We start from the raw sequence: 21,338 nt of genomic DNA on the forward strand, positions 1-21,338 counted from the left end.
TATCAATTAGAACTGGGACAGAAATCTGGATCTATCTGTATCACTTTAAACAAGGAGCAGAACCTCTCTGAAACTCATCTTGAAAATGAGAGAAATGTTTTATTTCCTTTTCTCATTTATGTGTTGACCCCACTCAGAGGGCAGACATCGTGTCTGTCTTGTCCATGGTTTTATCTCCATTACCTAACACAGTGCCTGGCACTTAGAAGACAATAAATATTTGTGGAGGGAAGGAGGAAAAAAATACTTTCCCTATAGGATTGTTAAGAGCACTAAATGAGATAACATATGTAAGAATCTGAGTTACACGTGCTCTATAAATGATGGTTTCTAACCACCAGCTTATTTTGATTACATGACACCAGGCTTCTTGTTTCAGCTAATTATCATTGTCACCTCATCCATTCATTCATTGCAGAAATACTGAGCACCTGCTACAAGTAATGCAGGACAATAAAAACGTAAAGAGCATGGTCCCTACCCTAAAGTGGCTCAGTTACAATTTCAGTATACCATGTGCCACTGCGGTCATAAGTACAGAGAGCCATGAGCACACAGAGACTAGCCAGGAAAGGATGTAGGAGCAGGGAAAAATCTGGAGGTGGAGAAAAACTTCCTATGTTGAACTCTGGTGCCCATTGACAAAGCTGAGTCCCTGGAAATGAGTAGATGATGAATTTTATCACACACAAAAGATATGCTTGGAATAATTTTTTACCAGTCTCTTTCCTCAGAGATGTATCTGGATGTTGCCTTTAGCTGGTTAGACTCTGTCTCTTGGAGAACTGTATGAAGGGCAGTCCAAGTTCTCTGAGACTTTTGGCTCCAACAGATCCAAACCACCAGACAGCAGGAATTAGAAACAGGTGCTACCTATGGTCTGTGTATTAGTCCGTTCTCGCACTGCTATAAAGAAACTGAGACTTGTTAATTTATAAAGAAAAGAGGCTTAACTGACTCACGGTTCCTCAGGCCGTACAGGTAGCATGGCTTGGGAGGCCTCAGGAAACTTTCAATCACAGCAGAAGGTGAAGGGAAAGCAGGCATATCTTACATGGCCGGAGTAGGAGGAAGAGAGCAAAGTGGGAAGTGCTACATACTTTTAAACAATCAGATCTCGTGAGAACTCACTCACTATCATGAGAACAGCAAGGCGGAAGTTGGCCCCCTTGATCCAATCACCTCCCAATAGGCCCCTCCTCTAACACTGGGGATTACAATTCAACATGAGATTCGGGCAGGTCCACAAATCTGAAACATATCAGTCTGGAATTTAAATAAATTGAAGCAAGCATATCTTTATTTGCCACCAATTTATTACCCTAAGTTCTGGGCAAGACTTCTTGGAAAACTCCTCTAAATTTTTTGAGCAGCATCTAACATTTTACACAGTAGACCACGTGATGTGTTCTCAGGTTTCCAAAATTTGTCATATGCAGCCACTGGCCGGACATGCCATTGTGAGTTTCACCTGTACTATTTCTTTTCTTAACGTTTTTAAATTATTTTACTTAAAAAAAAAAACTATTCAGGATCAGGCGTGGTGGCTCACACCTGTAACTGCAGCACTTTGGGAGGCCGAGGTGGGCAGATCACTTGAGGTCAGGAGTTCGAGACCAGCCTGGCCAACATGGTGAAACCCTGTCTCTACGTGTCTCTACTACAAATACAAAAATTAGCCGGGCATGGTGGCATGTGCCTGTAATCCCAGCTACTTGGGAGGCTGAGGCAGGAGAATCACTTGAACCTGGGAAGCAGAGAGCCGGGATCAGTGAGCCGAGATCACACCACTGCACTCCAGACTGGATGAAAGAGCAAGACTCCATCTCAAAAACAAACAAACAAACAAACAAACAAAACTTTTCAAAGAAGATTTTCCAGATGTAATTAAAAAACAAGTATCAACTGCCCTTGCAGTCCCAACGTCTTCAAACATTATTGCCATTCCAGTCATGAAGTGATGCTCAAACACAATTCTCAGCAAGCCATGCCGCATGACCTTGAGACGGACAAATGAAGCTCTAAATTGACACCTGCCAATGGAGTGTGTTATGGAGGGTGTGTGGCTCAAAGGGATCATATCCCACCAAAAAATCATCTTGACTTCCACCAGCTAGCAATAGAAATTTGGGTGCACTCAGTGAAAAGATGATGCGATTTAAACCATGATGCCTGGGTTGGGGTCATGCCTCTACCCCTTACTAGTTGTGTGACTTTGGACAAGGAACTTAACTTCTCTGACATTCAAGTCCCAAATATCATTGTTATCATAATAATAATGATATTATTATGACAGCAGTTTCTCATAAAATTGGTGAGCCAATGAAATTATTGCAATGGTATGACTGCAAAATCACCTTGTAAACTCTAAAGTATGCATAAATATTTATTAATTTCCTGAGAAATAAATCTTCCAAGATACAGTGAAGCTTACACTTTTACTGTCAGAACTTGGACATTATCATTATTGATGAGAGACTATAAAGAACATGGCCTTTGACCATTACTCAGACAATTGAGTAGGCGACGGGAGAATGTTTCTCACTCCTTCTTTCTATGATGTGTAAACATGCTAAGCTGGAGAAATGATCAGAGAACAGGAGATGTGGTTGTGAGAGTTGGCACAGGATGCAGAAAGCCCAGATGTACAATGAGTGCTATCCTGCCATAGACACATCACCTAGCAAGGTCCCATAAAACCAGGACAACTCTTTCCTTCACATGGTGGATCTTCACTGCACCTCAACTCAGCCAGTTTTAACAAGTCAGTACCACCCCCAGCTATCTACGGTCACCTCACCATAGTCCTGATAGTGCTGTACATGGCCCCATTCCTGACCCAGCCTCACTTGTCTATCCCTCCCAAATGCTGGCCCTGAGCCTTTGGTAACCCCTTCTCCAAAATCAGTCAGTTGGTGCCTTCCTCTGCGGGCCTTATGTTACCCGAAACAGGGCATTGCCCTGGGAACTCTTCCCATGTCGCCTTTGAAAAGAAAGCTTTTATTTTCTCACACCCCATGGACCTCTCAGGTGTGTGGGGAAAGTTGAGCTGGGGTCCTCTTTGATCCCCACTGACACCTCCAGACCATGGACACCGCATTATTTTGTTACAACCCTGCTCTTTTAAGACTCACAACTCAGCTATACCTCCCTCTCCTACTCCTCATCTTGTCCTGACAGTACCTCTCTTTCACTGAAGACTTAAACACTTGGCTCTCAGGATCCACCCAAGATGCAAAACCCTGGACTCTCAGCTCCCTGATGTTCTCATCACCAATGAGCCCACCCACTTCCCCAGCAACAAACCCCAGCCTCCTTCTCCCACACTTACTATGTTCTGAATCACCAATTCTAGCACCTCACTCTGACCACAATCTCCTCCCCTTCCAGAGCACTTGTTCACCTACTCCCCCCACCACAGTTCTTAGACTTAATCAAGACCCCCAAGTTCTCTCACTCATCTACTTTCTCCCAATCCATGAACCTCTTCTCTTCACGTCTCTCTATCCAGCTAAGATTCCAGAGTCCATCATATTACTAGTAGTAGCATTCCTATCAATAGCCTTAACTCTGTTCCTCACCTGCATTTTACCATACATACATACATTTTACCATACATAGAAAAATCCAGGAAAAAACCCATTGTGAATGCAACAATCCAGTTTTTACATATTTGTACCCTAGCAGCAAATGCTGCTAGAGAAAAACCATACACTAAGGCAAACTGAATCTACTAGGATCTCCATCCTCCACAATTGCTTCTTCACACCTCCCCTCGCTGCCCCTACCCCCACTTCCCAAGGAGGTGACCTTATCATCTCTTTCACAGAGAAATTAAGTCAACAAACAACAAGCTTACAATGTCTCTTCACTAAACTACAGACATACCCCATCACCATCCATCCACCTTCCCTAGCTTCCCTCCTGCTACAATAGAGGAAGTGTCTGAGGTCAAGCCCTCCACCTGTGCTTTCCATCATCCCACCTTCTCAGGAGGCTTACATTACCTTCTCACACCCCTCTTCTTACCTTTGCCAAGATTATCTTGATGAATTCTTATCTCAAGATTTTTTCTCAGTTGGGCACGGTGGCTCATGCCTGTTATCCCAGCACTTTAGGAGGCCGAGTTGGGCGGATCATGAGGTCAAGAGATAGAGACCATCCTGACCAACATGGTGAAACCCCATCTGTACTAAAAATACAAAAATTCACTGGGCATGGTGGCATACGCCTGTAGTCCCAGCTACTCGGGAGGCTGAGGCAGGAGAATTGCTTGAATCCGGGAGGTGGAGGTTGCAGTGAGCCGAGATCGCGCCACTGCACTCCAGCCTGGCAACGGAGTGAGACTCTGTCTCAAAAAAAAAAAAAAGAATTTTTCTCAATCCCAACTCTTATTTTGGGGGTTTACAATCAGCCTGCTTTTTCAGCCTGCAAGGTACTTCATTTTTTGAGTCTGATTTCCTTTTGGTTTTTCTTACAAACTCACTAATTCTTTCCTGAGCTCATCTCTTTCTTGTAATTCTTTGAGGAAAGTACCAATAATTTCCAACACTCTTTGTGACACATCTTCTATATGTCGTCCAGATCCATTTTCCACCCTACGCCTGGAGGCTGATCTGTAAGGATGGCATCAAGCTCCCTTGCCCTCTTGCTCCTAGCTGGTTTTGGCTAATGGGGAGCCACTGAAGGAGATAGGAGGCAAGAGGAACAAGGTGAGAGTATTTATTTTCTGGCTCCTTCTCAGCGAAGTTGCCTTAGGCTTGCTGTCTCGCTCTAAATGAAGATCACATCTTATTCATAATTCTCTCCCTCTGGTTTAACTGCTCCCTCAAGCTTAAGGGAAGAGTTAAGCAGGGGTGGTAACAGCCCTGTAATTAATTGATAGCCCCATGTACTACACTATTTCCTATGGTTTCCTGTCCATAACTTTCTAAATTGTCCTTTTGCCAAACTTCTTTTGAATTACCCTAACTTGAATTGCCAACTGTTTCTTGCTGAGCCCGATACTCACATAAATACCCTGATTATTTCCACGTACTTTTTTTTTTCTTCCAGGGATCAATTTCTGTTTTAACTAGAATCCCTTTGGTTGAAAATCAAGAAACCTAATTTGACCTACCTTAAGCCAAAAGTGGCATTTGTTACCTTGAAAATGAAACTATGCAAAGAATACAGTTGGACCTCAGAGGAGTTTAGAACTAGGACTCTCTCTAGCTTTGTCTTTAGAATAAAAGTGCTTCTCTTTCTTCAGTTTCAATTAGGAAAACCCTAGGTAAGGACCTGGCCCAGTCTGGATCACATGCTTAAGCCTGTGCCCAGACACATTCAGTGCATACTAGCGTATTGGCAGCCCTGGGAGAACCGCATGGTTGGGAATGAGAGCAGCAGTCCCCAGAATTAAATGGCTGTTAGTCCCAGATATTTTCAGTCACTCTGATTGTAATGACTCCACAGCAGAAATCACACATAGGAATTCATATCTACTGTTAACTTCTTAGGTTCTAGATTTGGGGCTCTTATATTGTCAAATTTTTCTACTAACTCTGAGAATATCTCTATGTGTGCAAAGTCCACAGAGTAAAATATATGGTCACCTCTTTGGGAAACGGGGGTAGAGGTAGAGAGAGGAGGTGTGAAAAAGCAATTGTGCACAGTGGAGGTCAAGTTTACCAGGAAATTGTAGTAGGATTACCAGATAGTACTGAGATAGGGTAATCATGAATTCGTAGAGAATCCAATTGCCTTGTTGTATGACTTCTTCTCTAGCAGCATTTGGCTGCTGGGGTGCAAATACTGTAAAAACTAAGTTGTTTCATTCAAAACAGACTTGGGGATTTTTCCAAATTTTTCTATGTATGGTAAAAAGCAGATAAGGGACAGAGTTGAGGGTACTGGTATGAGTGCTACTGCTAGTAATATGATGTTTGTGGAATCTCAGCTGGAAACAAAGACATGAAGAGAGGCTTATGGATTGGGAGAAAGACAGGTGAGAGAACTGGGGGTCTCATTTAATGTAAAAACTATGGTTGGGGCGATAGTTGAACAAACAAGTATGTATTTATCTGCAGACACAAATAGTAAGTATATACATTCCTTTATTAGGGTAGCCCTTGCACTTATAAAGAAACCTTCCTCAAAAAGGAAATGTACAAAATGATGAAGCTACAATAGTTTATTTCAACATACTAAGCCAAAAAAATAAGAAAACAACTAATTTATTTGAAAAAAAACCAAATTCTGTACATGCAGGCTTGGCTTGATTGACCATAATGTATTTCAGCAAAAAAAATTTAGATACACCACACATAATAAAGCTTTCTATGTACACAGTAAATAGTAAATAACTTTGCTAAATGACCAGACATTTGAAAAAATGAAAACACAGTTGTAAAACAAAGTATGTAAGAATATTGTGACCTTATTTAACTGTACAAAAAGCAATCATTCTCTCCAGCCTTCCATCTTCACTTACATTTTCTTTAACAAGATTAAGCCCCAAATTGAAGGGATTAAATCCTTTCTTCCTAATGCCTCGGGAATATCAGATTCTCTTTCAAATCTTTAACTTTTTACAAAGGAGCAGAGCACTTAAAGGGAAATGGTGGGAAACAAAGAGATTTCAATTCTGTGCCATTCATCCAGATTCTGCTTGGGAAGATTTCCCAAGTCCACTACCAATTCACTCAACTTGGTTTAAAAATATAATACCTGATTGTAGGATTAATTTGGCTTTTATTTAGCCCATCTGCAGCTTTATCATTAAAAATCAGCTCCTGACATTAGCCCTTAGTTCAATATCTACAAATGAAATTTGGGGATTCTATGACAGTGATGTTAGCATATTTAAATGTAAAATGCAAAATGATTAATTTTTAAATATGCAAACTGCTACATTTTCTCAATAATCAATTCATGCACAAATACAAAATGGCAATAGAAAAAGCAGAAAAATATGGATGTTTCTAAATGAGACAATGAGACAATTATAAAAATTTCATGTATTAATATCAAGACAAGGCTGGGGCCAGCTTAGTTGTAAGAAAAACTATTATTGTCTATAACTGGACAGCAAAACCCAGTCCTGTCTAAAAGCAATGGATCAAACTGTCTTCTCAAGTCCTTCCTGGCCATATTTCTATGTGCTACAATGAAACATTTTTAATAAATGCAATCTATCATAGAACTACAAGTTTTTATATTCCTAGTGAACTTAACTTTATTATAGCAATGATTTAAATACATGTGCTGTAAAAAAGAGAAAACAGTTGTAAACACACTCTTAATTTTTTTATCTGCAAGATAATATTTTTAAAACATTACACAACTTCTTGATTCTTTAAGAACTAAGAACCAAAGTATTGAACATAATAAATAAATGTGCAACCTGGAGGCCTGGAAAAAGAGATAGAATACCAAATAACAAACCAGTGCATTAAAAATCCAGTATGTCAGTATTAAGACTTCTTCATCCAAATCCAGTTAGGTTTATTGCTATTATAAATAAGCTTCACATTAAGGCATCTGTCATTACCTATGAAAAAGATTTGGATTCAAAACAAAGGAATATACACTGTACAATTTTTTTTCTTTCATTCTGATGTCATTACAGATATTATCAGTTTTAAATGTTAAGTTTTTGTATGGCAATATATAAATATCTTTAAACATATTACCTGAATACAGTTCAAATGTCTCTCTATATTTTGATACTTTAATATATATATTTAAAGTATATTCAATTAATGAGGAAATAGACAAAAGCAAATCAACATAGATGGTAAAGGACTAAATCTGAGACATTACAACCTCTAAAAAAAAATACTGTACAGACAGTGACGATGAGCAGATCTTGGCCAAGTCATTTAACTTCCCTGAGCCTCATTCTTTCCATCTGTAATATTTCAATAACAGTTGCTCTGTCAAGCTGTTTTGAGATCAAATGAGATGATGTAAAAACACTTGGCAAACTGTGAAGCAATGCAAAAATTAATGGTATTATCATAGGCCAAAAGATCTCAAGTTTCTGACAGTGTCTCTAACAAATAAAGTTATGGCCTGCTCCTTTTGCATTCACTTGAGAACTCCCAGTTTTGATTAGACTGTTACGGAAAGAATGGAGCCAAAATTTATGCAAAGAGAAAATCTCTAAGTTTTAGCATCCAGAATTGTATAAAGTACAGTTTGTTGGGAATGGGAAACAACTGCTTGAAGGGGTATACAGAATACCAAATAATAATGTATTAAAAATTCAGTATTTCAATATTAAGACTTCTTCATCCAAAGACAGGTCTAACTCTAACTAGGCTCAGGCTACCTCTTGATACTTACTAAAAATAAATAGGGGCAGACTTCTCAAAAACCTTGGTTCCCGGCCTTTCATCAGACTCTTCTAGAGAAACCTCCTTTTCCCTCACCATTGGCTATCATGTAGCATAGTCACATTAAAAGAACTATCTCTTATAACAGCCCAAGAGTTTTAAAACCATAAAGAAACACAGCCTAAGTCAATTGCTGGTACACTATTCAGGCTGGTATAAATTTGAAATGATTCAATAATCCCTACCATGTTCTCCCTTTCTCAGTCCATAAGCCCTTCCTCTATGTATAAATGGTTCTCGGCCAGCTTTTTCCAATCTTTGTTCTGAGGAACACTAGCTGGGTGAGATGTTAACAGGTAAAAAACATCTGTGTTAAGTATGCTGGGAATACGCAGGGCGAGATAAATTTATGTACCACTGAACTGCTCAGTCTTTGATGTACTGACTGTACTTGCTAAAGAAGAATGAAGTGTTCAGCATTTCCCAAACTCATCTGACCACAGAATCCCCTTTTCCCCCCACAACAAAATATCTAGAGGAGCTAATAGCTCTTAGAATATTCTTTGGAAAATGCTATTCTAGCCTGATTCTAAACATTCCAGAGCTAAATCTGGCAATAGTTATGTTTTTAATTTCTGAAGAAGAATCATTTTTCTTACAAGGTCAACTACCATGATAACCTCCTGGTTACCACTCCCTAAGTAGGCTTCCCAAAGCAACTAACACTAAATTTTCTTTACTACATACTAAGGAATTCAAAGAACTTATTCTTGCATGAATGAGAATTATGTTCTTTTTAAGGAGATACTTATATTCTTCCCCTAAGCATTAAAAATACAAAGATCTAATTCTAGATCCTAGGACCTAGAATCACAATTACTTTAAGGAAATGAGAGTATTTTATTACAACATCATTGCAATTAATATTATCAATGAATGATAATTAGTAGTGGTGCTAACAGTAGTAGTGTTGGTTAAGCATTTATTTTTGCATCCTAATCCTGATATCCACTCTATGAATTTAGGACCTACTATTACTCCCATTTTAAAGATAAGTACACTGAGGTTTACCAAGATTAACTGACTTGCCAAGGGTCACACACTGGAGTAAGGGCAGAACCTTAAACTCATGTCTGACCCCTCGCCCCATGCTCTTAACCACATAATGCCATCTTTTATTTCAGTGACAAGACAAAAGCATTTAGGTCACACTCTTGTTGTTAAACAGGAAAATTACATAAATGCAAATTGTTTAGAATAGGTTTTGGATTTCCTTTTGAGCAAACCCCCAGTCTTTTAAAGGATATACTTAAAATTTTTTTTTAAGCAGAGGAAAATAGACTACTATTTACCAATGACAAGTTTATAGAGTTTTAAAACGAGAGGTTTTTTAAAAATCTGCATCCAAGGTGAAGACGTTATCTGTGGTTTCTGCCATAACTGCAAAACGCTGATAATCTGAAACTCGTTTCTCAAAGAAATTTGTTTTTCCTTCTAAAGAAATGTTTTCCATAAAATCAAAAGGATTTTCTGCCTGAAAAACCTAAAAAGGAAAGAAATATTATTAGACATTCTGAAGAGATCAAATTACATCCACAATAAGAGCAAAGATGACCAAAACAGAGGTCAGGTTTCTCAAAACCTGTCTAGTCAGCTACAAGATCACATCATTCCCCTAAGACCCTGGAGGTACTCAAGGCTGACAAATTTTAAGATGACCCAAGATCAACCACTAATCTCCTCAAGAAACTGTACTAGCATCTCTGGTATTCTAATAAATAGAAAAAAAAAACAACTATTTCAGGAATTGAAATATTTAATACTAACCAATTGAAAATATTCTCACAGCTTGAGATATCCAATACACCATGAGCATTTTTCATAGATATTACTATTAGTCACACATACATGATACTATAAAATGTTAAATTAGCAACAATCTACTGTGGTTCTAAATATGTTTCTTAATTTATAAGAGAACAGATACTCAACAAGTTGTCATTAAGGGAACATGATCAGGGAAGACAGAATAAATGTTATCCATAGTGACTAGATGTCTCCAAACAAAAAGGCGGACTATGCTAACAAGAAGCTTTTTTACTGCTTCAGAATTCAAGAAACAAGGCCGAGCATGGTGGCTCATGCCTGTAATCTCAGCACTTTGGGAGGCCGAGGTAGGTGGGATCACCTGAAGTCAGGAGTTTGAGACCAGCCTGACTGACACGGTGAAACCCTGTCTCTACTAAAAGTACAAAAATTAGCTGGGCGTGGTAGCAGGTGCCTGCAATCCAAGCTACTCAGGAGGCTGAGGCAGGAGAATTGCTTGAACCTGAGAGGCAGAGGTTGCAGTGAGCCGAGATCACGCCATTGCACTGTAGCCTGGGCAACAGAGTAAGACTCCATCTCAAAAAAAAAAAAAAAAAAAAAGAATTCAAGAAGCAGACTTGGAGATACAGCTTGATGGAAACTGTGGGATATTTCAGTGATTCACAAGGAGTAACAAAAGAGGATTTCTCAATTTAGGAGTATCCCAGCAAAAAATATGAACACCACAGATAAACATATATTCAAGTAACCCAATTTTAAATATGGGCAGAGTGTCTAAATAGACAAACTGATACTTCTTTAAAGAAGATATACAAAATGAAAAGATGCTCAGCATCCTTATCCATTAGAGACAGGCAAATCAAGATCACAATGAGATACCACTTCACACCTACTCGGATGGCTATTTAAAAAACAGGTAATAAGTGTTGGTGCGGATGTGGAGAAATTGGAACCCTCATACAGGGTGGGAATATAAAATTGTGCAGCTGCTTTAGAAACAGTCTGGTAGTTCTTCTAATGATTAAACATGGAGTTACCATATGATCCAGCAATTTCACTCCCAGGTGTATACTTAAGAGATATGAAAACATGTCCACACAAAAATCTGTAAATGAACGTTCATAGTAGCATTATTCACAATAGATCAAAAGAGGAAACAATTTAAATGTCCATCGAATGGATAAATAAAATTTGGTATATCCATACAGTGGAATATTATTTGGTCATATAAAGGAATAAAGCACTGATACATGCTACAACATGAATGCACCATGAAAACACACTAAGGAAAGAAGAGAACCACAAAAGGCCACATATTATATGATTCCATTTGTATGAAATAGAATATGCAGAATAGGCAAATCTACAGATGCAGAATAGGCAAATCTACAGACACAAAAATTAGATTAGTGGTTGCCTAAGGCAAGGTGGGTAAGGGGAGGAAAGAGGAGTGACTGACTGCTAATAGGGACAGAGTTTCTTTATGGGGTGATAAAAATGTTCTAAAATAGGTTGTTATGATGGTTGTACAACTCTGTGACTACACTAAAAACTATTGAATTGTACATTTTAAATGGGTGAATTGCATGCTATGTGACTTAATCTTCAAATAAAACTTTAAATATTTATGTATCTTTTTTCCAAAAACTCATATGCTGGGTGTGGCTGAGTGAAATTCTATGAAATTCTCCATCAGAAATTGTGTGTAAAAAGTGAGGGAATATTGGAGCTGTAATATACAGCAAGATACAGTGAAAGGGCACTGAACCAATAGCCATAGACTCACTAGATTTTAGAACTGAAGACTTTTCAAAAAATTAGATCTAAGTCATTCATGGCATGGACAAAGTAACCAAGACCAAAAATTAAGTGGCTTGTTTTTGGTGGGTTTTTGTTTTTTTTTTTTTTTTTTGACACAGAGTTTCGGTCTTTTTGCCCAGGCTGGAGTGCAATGGCACAATCTCGGCTCACTGCAACCTCTGCCTCCTGGGTTCAAGCTATTCTCTCGCCTCAGTCTCCCGAGTAGCTAGGATTACAGGCACCCACCACCATGCCCAGCTAATTGTTGCATTTTTAGTAGAGACAGGGTTTCACCATGTTGGCCAGGCTGGTCTTGAACTCCTGACCTCAGGTGATCCACCTGCCTCAGCTTCCCAAAACGTTGGGATTACAGGCATGAGCCACTGCGCCCAGCCTCATTATTATTTTTATTTGTAGAGATAGGGTCTTGCTATATTGCTGAAACTAGTGTGGAACTCCTGGGGTCAAGCAATCCTCCTGCCTTGGCCTCCGAAGTGCTGGGATTATAGGAGTCAGCCACAAGGCCCAGCTCCTACAAGTTTTGATACATAGTAATCATATTGTCATTTACTTTATATTTTCAATTAATTTTTATTTTCATTTTAAATCTCATTTTAAAGGAGATACATGTATATGCAGAGAGAGAGAGAAAGAGAGAGCGAGAGAGAAAGGGTCTCACTCTGTTGCTCAGGCTGGAGTGCCATGGCACAATCTCAGCTCACTGCAACCACTGCCTCCCAGGCTCAAGTGATCCTCCCAGCTCAGCCTCCCAAGTAACTGGGACTACAGGCATGCCACCAGGCCTGGCTAATTTTTTGTAGGATTTCGCCATGTTGCCTAGGCTGGTCTCAAACTCCTAGACTCAAGTGATTCTTCCACCTCAGCCTCCCAGAGTTCTGGGATTAGAGGTGTGAGCCACCGCACCTGGCCTAACGGATATATTTTTAATCTCTAAGTAAATTAAACTTTTTGGCAATTTTTAAATCAGTTTCTACTTTCATTGCATTAAAAATCTAAGGCCTCTATAATTTCTGCTTTTTAGAATTTACTCAGATATTTTGAAGCCTGTGGAAAAACAAAGTTTTACATTGTGTTTAGATCTTCTCCTGCAGGAGGTGGCATGTTTTACATACCTACAGTTAGCAAGTTCCCAAAAGGAAAATTAGACCCAAGGTTCAGCAGTTTTCTAATAAGCAGCAGAACATGAACGTGTGGATGTGAGGATATGGTAATGGGTTAAAGAATAGCGAATTCACTGTAAGGCTTAAATAAGCAAATTCATTTTCTAATAACAAAAATATTGGTAAAAGTTATGAACAAACACAATTTCTTTTAATATACATAGTTTATAAGTTTAAGAGATTATATTAATATAGTTATACTCTTGATTTCTCATTAATTAGTAAACACAGAGAGGATCTTGCAACTAAAATGTTAAAATGTAGTTTATCTTACCAAAAAAACCTACGCCCCACTTGACTTTTTCATTAAGTACCTGGGTGGTTATCAGAATATAATTCTGCTATATCTGCTAATACAACATTAGCAAGATAGGTAATGATTACCACAGCATCATAGATTTCATAAGGATTCTCATTAAAGACAATTTGAACTTACATTTTCATGACAAGAAATCAAAATCTGTATTTCTAATTACCATGGTATAGTACATAGCGAATTTCTGTGTTTCACTTAAGTACAAAGTGACCATCTAGTGTGAGTTTATTATGTGTCTAATATTATTTTAAGTGCTTTAAGTGTATCAACTCATCAACAATCCTTTGTAGTAAATATTATTACTATCTCTATTTTATAGATGAGGAAACTGAGATAGTTAAGCAACCTGCCAAAGGTCACACAGCTAGAAAGTGGTGGAACCAGGATTCAAACCCAGATAGTGTGGCTGCAGGCTCCATGTCTTAAGTAATGGGAAAACCGCACTGATGAAATTCAGGTACATTATCTCTGATAAATGACAAAAATAACTTGAATAACTCTGTTCAAAGAGTTATATTATGACAGTTAATGTCTTCCTAATAACTATTCCCTATTTAAAAGTATTAACTCCCAAACCACAATATAGACACATGGCGATTTATATGAGGGTGAATATATATATGCATATTAAACCTAACTCCTTGAAAATAATCCTATTAAATATACAGCTGCAATTATTGCAAAATAATTTATTGAGCTTATTAGTTCTAATATTTTACCAGCCTCCTACTTCAGTTATTAATTTTAAATTTCAAAGGATTTTGCAAAACCTTGTTCATACGAAACAAGTCTCTGTCATTGACATTTAAAAAATAGAATAGTATGTTACAAATGCTTTCAGTAAAATATATTTTAGGGTCCTTGCTTTCCTATAATATTTTAACTAGTAGTAACACATTTTTAAACACATTACCTTTGAGAATCCAAGTTCCACAAGTAATCTGTCAGCTACAAACTCAATGTACTGTTTCATCAAAATGCAATTCATTCCAATGAGGCCAACTGGCAAGGCTTCTGTTAAAAACTCCTGGGATGAAAACAAAAACAGAATAAAGTACAAACAAAACTATAAATATATATTTTCCAAATAGAAAGAGGACTTTCGTTTTATTTCTAAGACTGATTTTGTCCAAGGAAAGTATATTAGGATAAATTCTTTCAACGTGGCAAATGATGTCCGTATGTTTAAAAACATTTGGGGTATTAACTATTCACATTTTTTCATGTTTTCGAAGAGCCAAAATAAATGGAAACGAACTACCAAATTACTGGATTTCTTGAAGTAGCAGATATAAGACTCGGATTCGTATGCTTTCTCAATAGAAAAAAAAGATACTTTGTTCTAAAATATCTGGAAAAAGATTCAAAGATGATCATCATGAAGAACATGACTATGGAAGGGAGCTGGGAAAGAAAGAAAAACTCAATTAACAAAAAAAAATGAGAAAAAAGAAACAAACAGATTTGGGGGCTGGGAGATAAAATAGCTCCAACCATACTGAAAGACTATACAGTGGTAAAGTGTTAATAGAGGAAAAATAAAAATATATTAACCACTTGGATTTAGTTCTCAAAATGATTAAAGATACCAAAGTGCCTGTTATGCCTTTTTCCTCTTTCAATATACAAACTACGCCTGTTAAACTACGCAGTGTTACCAAAACAAAAGCAATTTCAGAATGATAAAAACACATCCTAAGTAGCGCATCTAGCTCTTTCTAGTAAGAAATCCGTACATACCCTAACTTAATTGTTACTTTTCATTAACTTACTTATTCATTCTATAAAAATTTGTGTATGCTTCAAGCTAGGTACCTTGCTACGTTATTAAAAATACAAAACAAATAAAAAATCATCACTGCTCTCCAGTCACTAAAAATGTAAAAATACAAAGCTACTATAATTAGCTGATCATGGCATAAAATTTGACAGAGATCAATAAGACAGAAAAATAGCCCTGAAACAGGTTTTAGTATACATAAAACCTTAATATATAATAAAGACTGACTTACTAAAGCAAATTGTAAACTGACATAATAATTGTAATATATCATGTATTGGTATTGTCAGGCTGACCAGAATAAAATTGCTGGTATTTTTATTGACCTACAAAATTTCTTATGAGTCAATATAATAGTGGTACAAACATCAGAGAAAGAGAGATGTGTTAATTACACAAACTTCCCGGTTTACCTGCTCAATTTTGACAGCATCAACAATGATCTCCCTGACCCTTTCTTCTGAAGGCTTATTTACTAAGTATTGGAACATCAGGCAAGCAAAGTCACAGTGAAGTCCCTAAAAGGGAAGAAAAATGTCATTGTCAAATAACTTTTAATCAGCTATTTGCATATGGTGATGGGTCAAGCATTGTATAAAGTGGTTCTAGGAATATAACACAGAACTTTTGGAAAATGGAAGAGGGGTTAATAGGACTAGGAACTTCCTTCCTTCAAATCTCATTAAATGCCAATACAATAACCTATAATAAAAATTTTCAATGCCAGCAAATCTTAGTTCATCAACATTATAGAAAAATTAATTTATGAACAAACAAAATCTGCAAATAAAAGCATTTTGGAAAGGAAAATAAAGCAAGAAAGCCTGAAATGAAAATTCATTAATTTTTAAATTTCAAAAATAATTAAGGAATGATTGAAAAATAATGAGTAGTATTTAAATAACAGATAAAACTCAGATTTCAAAAATACAACATTTATAATTAAATAAGAAAGGCTCAAGATAAAAATGAATTCAGTTCTAATGAAAATGGAAACTGAGATGGGGCTCGGTGGCTCATGCCTGTAATCTCAGCACTTTGGGAGGTCAAGGTGGGCAGACTGCTTGAGTCCAGGAGTTCAAGACCAGCCTGGGCAACATGGCAAAACCCAATCTCTACAAAAAAAAATAAAAAATAAAAAAAATAATAAATAAATAAATAGAAGTAAATAAAAAATACCAATAAATAAGAAAATGGAAACTGAACAATGATGAATATCACCTGAAGCCATACAAAGCAGATATGATCTTACAGATAACTCAACCAAAAATGAAAACAAACTTGTGAAATACCCAAGTATGGTTATACAAATGCAATAGAATCTTAAGTAATTGGAGAATAGGTGAAGGAGAGTCAACCTACAATAATCAGGACTCCAAAACACAGAATAGATAGTATAGAGCTAAATATTTTAAAAAAAAAAAAAGAAAATTTCAAAAATTCAACATGAAAAAAGAGAGAGGTCGGATATAGAAAGATGGAATTCCCAGGCCGGGCATGGTGGCTCATGTCTGTAATACAGCACTTTGGGAGGCTAAGGTGGGCAGATTCCTTGAGTTCAGGAATTCGAGACCAGCCTGGGCAACCTGGCAAAACCCCATCTCTACAAAAAATACAAAAATTAGTCAGGCATGGTGGTGCATGCCTGTAGTCCCAGCTACTCAGGAGGCTGAAGCAGGAAGATTGCTTGAACCTGGGAGGTCAAGGCTGCAGTGAGCTGAGATCACGCCACTGCACTCCAGCCTGGGTGACAGTGACACTGTTTCAAAAAAAAAAAAAAGGAAGAAAGAAGAAATTACCATCAAGGCTGAAAGATGTTAAAGTGTTGATGAAAACTGACAGGTAACTTATTACAGAAAGCAATACCAATCAAAATCCCAATGGAATTGGTGTGTGTGTGTTTGTAATTTATTTTAAAAGGCTTTAGAGCAGAAAAGAAAGGAAAGTAGACTTCAAAGAGTCCCAAGCGGGCACAGAGGTCAAGTACCTAAATAGGATTGTTTTTAATTCAAAAGTTAATCTGGAAGGCTGGGCACGGGGGCTCATGCCTGTAATCCCAGCACTTTGGGAGGCCAAGGTGGGAAATCACTTGAACCCAGGAGTTCCAGACCAGCCTGGGCAACACAGTGAGACCCTGTGTCTACAAAACTTTTTTAATTAACTGGATGTGGTGGTACATGCATGTAGTTCCAGCTACTTAAGGAGGCCGAGGTGGGAGGACTGCTTGAGCCCAGGAGGTCAAAGCTACAGTGAGCCAGGATCATACCACTTGCACTCAGCCTGGGTGACAGAGAAAGACCCTGTCTCAAAAAAAAAAGAATAGAATAAACGGACAGAATCTTGTAAGAACACTTTCAAAAGAAAAGTTTCAATATTTATCCAACAAATTATTGAAATATATGAAACTATAATAATTAAAATGGTTTGTTATAGAATAAAATCTGATAGGTCAATAAGGAAGAAAAAATAGCCATGAAACCGATTTTAGTCTAATAAAACCTTAATAGATAATAAAGAAGACAGCGCAAGTCAATGAAGAAAGGATGATGGATTACTTAACAAGGCAAATTGGAAAAACTTCCCAAGAGTGTTTAAAATAAAATTAAATTCTAACATATTCTTTATTATATTTATGCTAAATCCTACTTTACAAATTCCAATTGCATTACAGACTTAAAGGTTAAAAAACCAAGAAAAAAATATGTGTAATTAATTTATCTCTGGAAGTGGATTACATAAAATTTAAGGTTTTGTATGTTAAAAGAACAAAAATTAAAAAGCAAAGGATAAATTGGGAAAATATGTGAAATAAATATAAGCAAATTTGTATTTTGTATTATATTTGTGCTATAAATATAACAAATGCTATAAATGTGTACTTGTTGAAAGGACCCAATCAGTCACTGTACATTGGGAATAAACCAATGAACAAGCAAGCATGACCCCTTCCTTTAAGGATAATAGACTACTGAAGAAATAACCTTAAAATAGTGAGAGCACTCAGAGTTAAATAAGAAAAATGTTAATATTGCACCAGTAATAAAGGCAAAAGATAAAAGTAGGCAACTACAGAAGAAATACAAATCACTAATATCATTATGAAAAAAGTGTTCAATCTAAGTAATAATTAAACAATGCAAATAAAACCAATGAGATACCAATTACCCCTATCAAATTTGCCAAGCATTTAGCAAATTAATCTAAATTCTGGTGAGAGTATGGTAGAAAATGTTCATACGTTGCTAGATGGGGCTGAAAATTGTTATAAAATTACTGGAAAAAAAATCTGCAAGTAAGTATGTATGAATGCTTTATAACTTAGTAATTCTACTTTTTGTGATCAAGCTTAGGAAAATAATATAAAGGGAGGACAAAGCTTATATATATGTAAAGGTATTCATTTTATACTATAGTAAAACAAAAAACCTGGAAATAATCTAAATTTCTAATTATAAAAGTCAAATAAATGACTCATTCATTAGATTATATATTTAACAAAACTACTATTTTCAAAAGGTGCTTAATGCCACAGAAAAATGATTGCAGTATTTTGCCAAGTGGAAAAAGAACATCTCAACTCCTAAATACATGAACGATTAAAATATGTTTATATATCTACATAGAATTAAATGTAGAAAAAGTCTATAAAGAAATACTTCAACAAAACAGTAAATGTAGTTCTCTCTGTGTTGAGATTAATTTTTTTATTCTCTCAATTCTCTATAACAATCCTATATGACATTTCTAATAAAAGTTATTAAAAATTTAAAGATATGAAAAAGCAAAAAGTAATTATATGAAGCATTTTATGGCATTTAAAAAAATACTTTCACATACACTATTTCATTGCATTCTAACAAAACGGTTAAGTTTTATAGTTGAAGAAACCAAGGTTCAGAGAAGTTAAGGATTAGTGTAGGCAATAAATGTTAACTGAATGGCTATAATAGCCAAAACATTGAGAACAGAAAGATAAATAAAACAAAGTCCCTGCACTAAGGAGCTTAAAGTCTAGCAGAAGAGAGAAAGAAGTACAATACATGCTATGGACTCCAAGACATGGACAGGTTCAGGTTTCAAATGGATACATAAAGGAAAGAGTGGCCAATTTCACCTAATTCATCAGGAAAGTTTTGAGATGTCTCTTCTGAGAAGGTAATCCAAAAAGGTTTAAAAAAAAAAAAAAGGGTGGTAAGAAAGATGGAAAGGGTATAGATAGCAGGCAGAGGAAGACCAGGCTTAGTTACTGATCGGATGTGGCTGAAAAAGAAGAAGCAATCTAAAATGATTCCTAAATTTAAATTAGATGATTGGAAAAGAAGGAGACACTCAATGAAATAGGAAAAACAGAAGGAACAACAAACTTTTGGAGAAAGATGATGAGTTTGATTTCTGAAATAACAGGTTTGAGATACCTGGGGGAACTTAAAGGAGAAAATGTCTAACATGCACTAGCATACATGGGTTTGGCACTTAAGAAAGAATATCTGGGACAAAGGGTAGGTTTTCGGAGTTATGAGTATTTAGATGGTAGCTGATTCCATTACAGTAAACAAGATCAGCCAGGAGGGCATATACAGTGAAGGAGCAAGGCCAGCGCGGGAACCTAGGAGGACACTGATATTAAGAATGACCAGGAGACTGAGGAGAAATGGTAAGAGACACAGGAGGAAAATGCAGTGTCTTAAAAGCAAGACGACGTGACTTCCTATTTTAATTACCAGGATACTCGTGTCACCACAGCATTTTTCAGGAGAAAGAAAAATAAGTAGGCTGGGTACAGTGATTCATGCCTGTAATCCCAGCACTTTGGGAGGCTGAGGCAGGCAGATCGCTTGAGGCCAGGAGTTCAAGACCAGCCTGGGCAACGTGGTGAAGCCCTGTCTCTAAAAAAACTAAAAATACCAAAATTAGGCCAGGTGTAGTGGTATATGCCTGCTGTCCCAGCAACAATGGAGGCTGAGATGGGAGGACTGCTTGAGCCCAGGGAAGTCGAGGCTGCAGCAAGCCATGATCGTGCCACTGTATGCCAGCCTGGGTGACAGAGTGAGATCGTGTCTTAAAAAAAAAAAAAAAAGATGGAAAAGAAAAATAGATGAACATCAAATATGAATACAAATATAACTAGAAAAACATTCCATTCCTTACTTCATCTCTGCTGATGAGCTCATTGGAAAAAGTGAGTCCTGGCATAAGACCTCTCTTCTTTAGCCAGAATATAGCAGCAAAAGATCCTGAGAAGAAAACTCCTTCTACAGCAGCAAAGGCCACCACTCTTTCCCCTGGGAGACATAAAATCGTTTCAATTTTTGAAATATACTGCAAACATTTGCATATATATATATACATATATAACAATAAATACCACAACTGTTTGCAAAGAAACAAAATACACAAGTTAGTGCCATGGCCAAAGATCTCCATAGGAGAAAATGCGCCACCTCTACCTACTGGAGCAGAAAGGTATGCCTCCTTCAAATCCTCTGTCAGACGATGGACTTCTGTAGGTCTTGGCGTCTGGACAAAGAAGGACCTTCCATACTCAAAACAAGAGGTGATTTACGTGTGCACCACACATGACTATGAGTGCAGGTACATGCACATGTGTGCAGTATGTATACATATGTGTGTGTGTACTGGAGAGTAGAAGGTAGACTTTATGACAAGTGTCTTCCTCTGAAAGGAGGAGAGGTTGCTTAAGTTTATATTTTTAGAAACCTATGGTATCTTACAGACCATCTGCAAACATTTCAAAAACCATTGGCGTGTATCTGCAATTTTAAAAAAATAGATAAACCCAACTGAGGATAATAAATATATCTATTAGATAAAATGTCCCCATAACATAAGCAAAAATACTGTTTTCTGCTAAATACAAAATGGCCAATTTTAAAGGTTACTCATTGTTAGGCAAGGACTTCGTAGAAATCCATCTCCTATTAATAAATTGTCTACAGTGGCATCATATCTGTAACATTATGCAGGATGATCAGAGCTCTAACCCAAAAGGTCATTCACAAGATGCTTATGTCACCACACTGCATATGCCTGAGAAAAGTATTTATATATGTCTAAGGAAAAAGGTTTGGTCTATAAGACTGTGAGATACAGGCAGT

General features: G+C 37.0%; 1 protein-coding gene across 3 annotated transcripts in view; it reads right to left on the reverse strand.

Annotated features, from left to right (window-relative positions):
• Window positions 1-6,077: 6,077 nt before the first annotated feature.
• Window positions 6,078-21,338, reverse strand: part of RRM2B (ribonucleotide reductase regulatory TP53 inducible subunit M2B) — a 39,497-nt gene continuing 24,236 nt past the window's right edge. For all 3 annotated transcript variants that reach the window (XM_014345982.4, XM_034966448.3, XM_063606458.1), the window contains exons 6-9: window positions 20,371-20,504; window positions 15,636-15,740; window positions 14,356-14,469; window positions 6,078-9,861 (exon numbers count right to left, since the gene is read on the reverse strand). In XM_014345982.4, the coding sequence (XP_014201468.3) occupies window positions 9,709-9,861; window positions 14,356-14,469; window positions 15,636-15,740; window positions 20,371-20,504 (506 nt within the window). In that variant the 3' untranslated portion in view covers window positions 6,078-9,708. The remainder of the gene's footprint in view (window positions 9,862-14,355; window positions 14,470-15,635; window positions 15,741-20,370; window positions 20,505-21,338) is intronic.

Source organism: Pan paniscus, chromosome 7, assembly GCF_029289425.2.
Source record: "Pan paniscus chromosome 7, NHGRI_mPanPan1-v2.0_pri, whole genome shotgun sequence".
Taxonomy (NCBI): domain Eukaryota; kingdom Metazoa; phylum Chordata; class Mammalia; order Primates; family Hominidae; genus Pan; species Pan paniscus.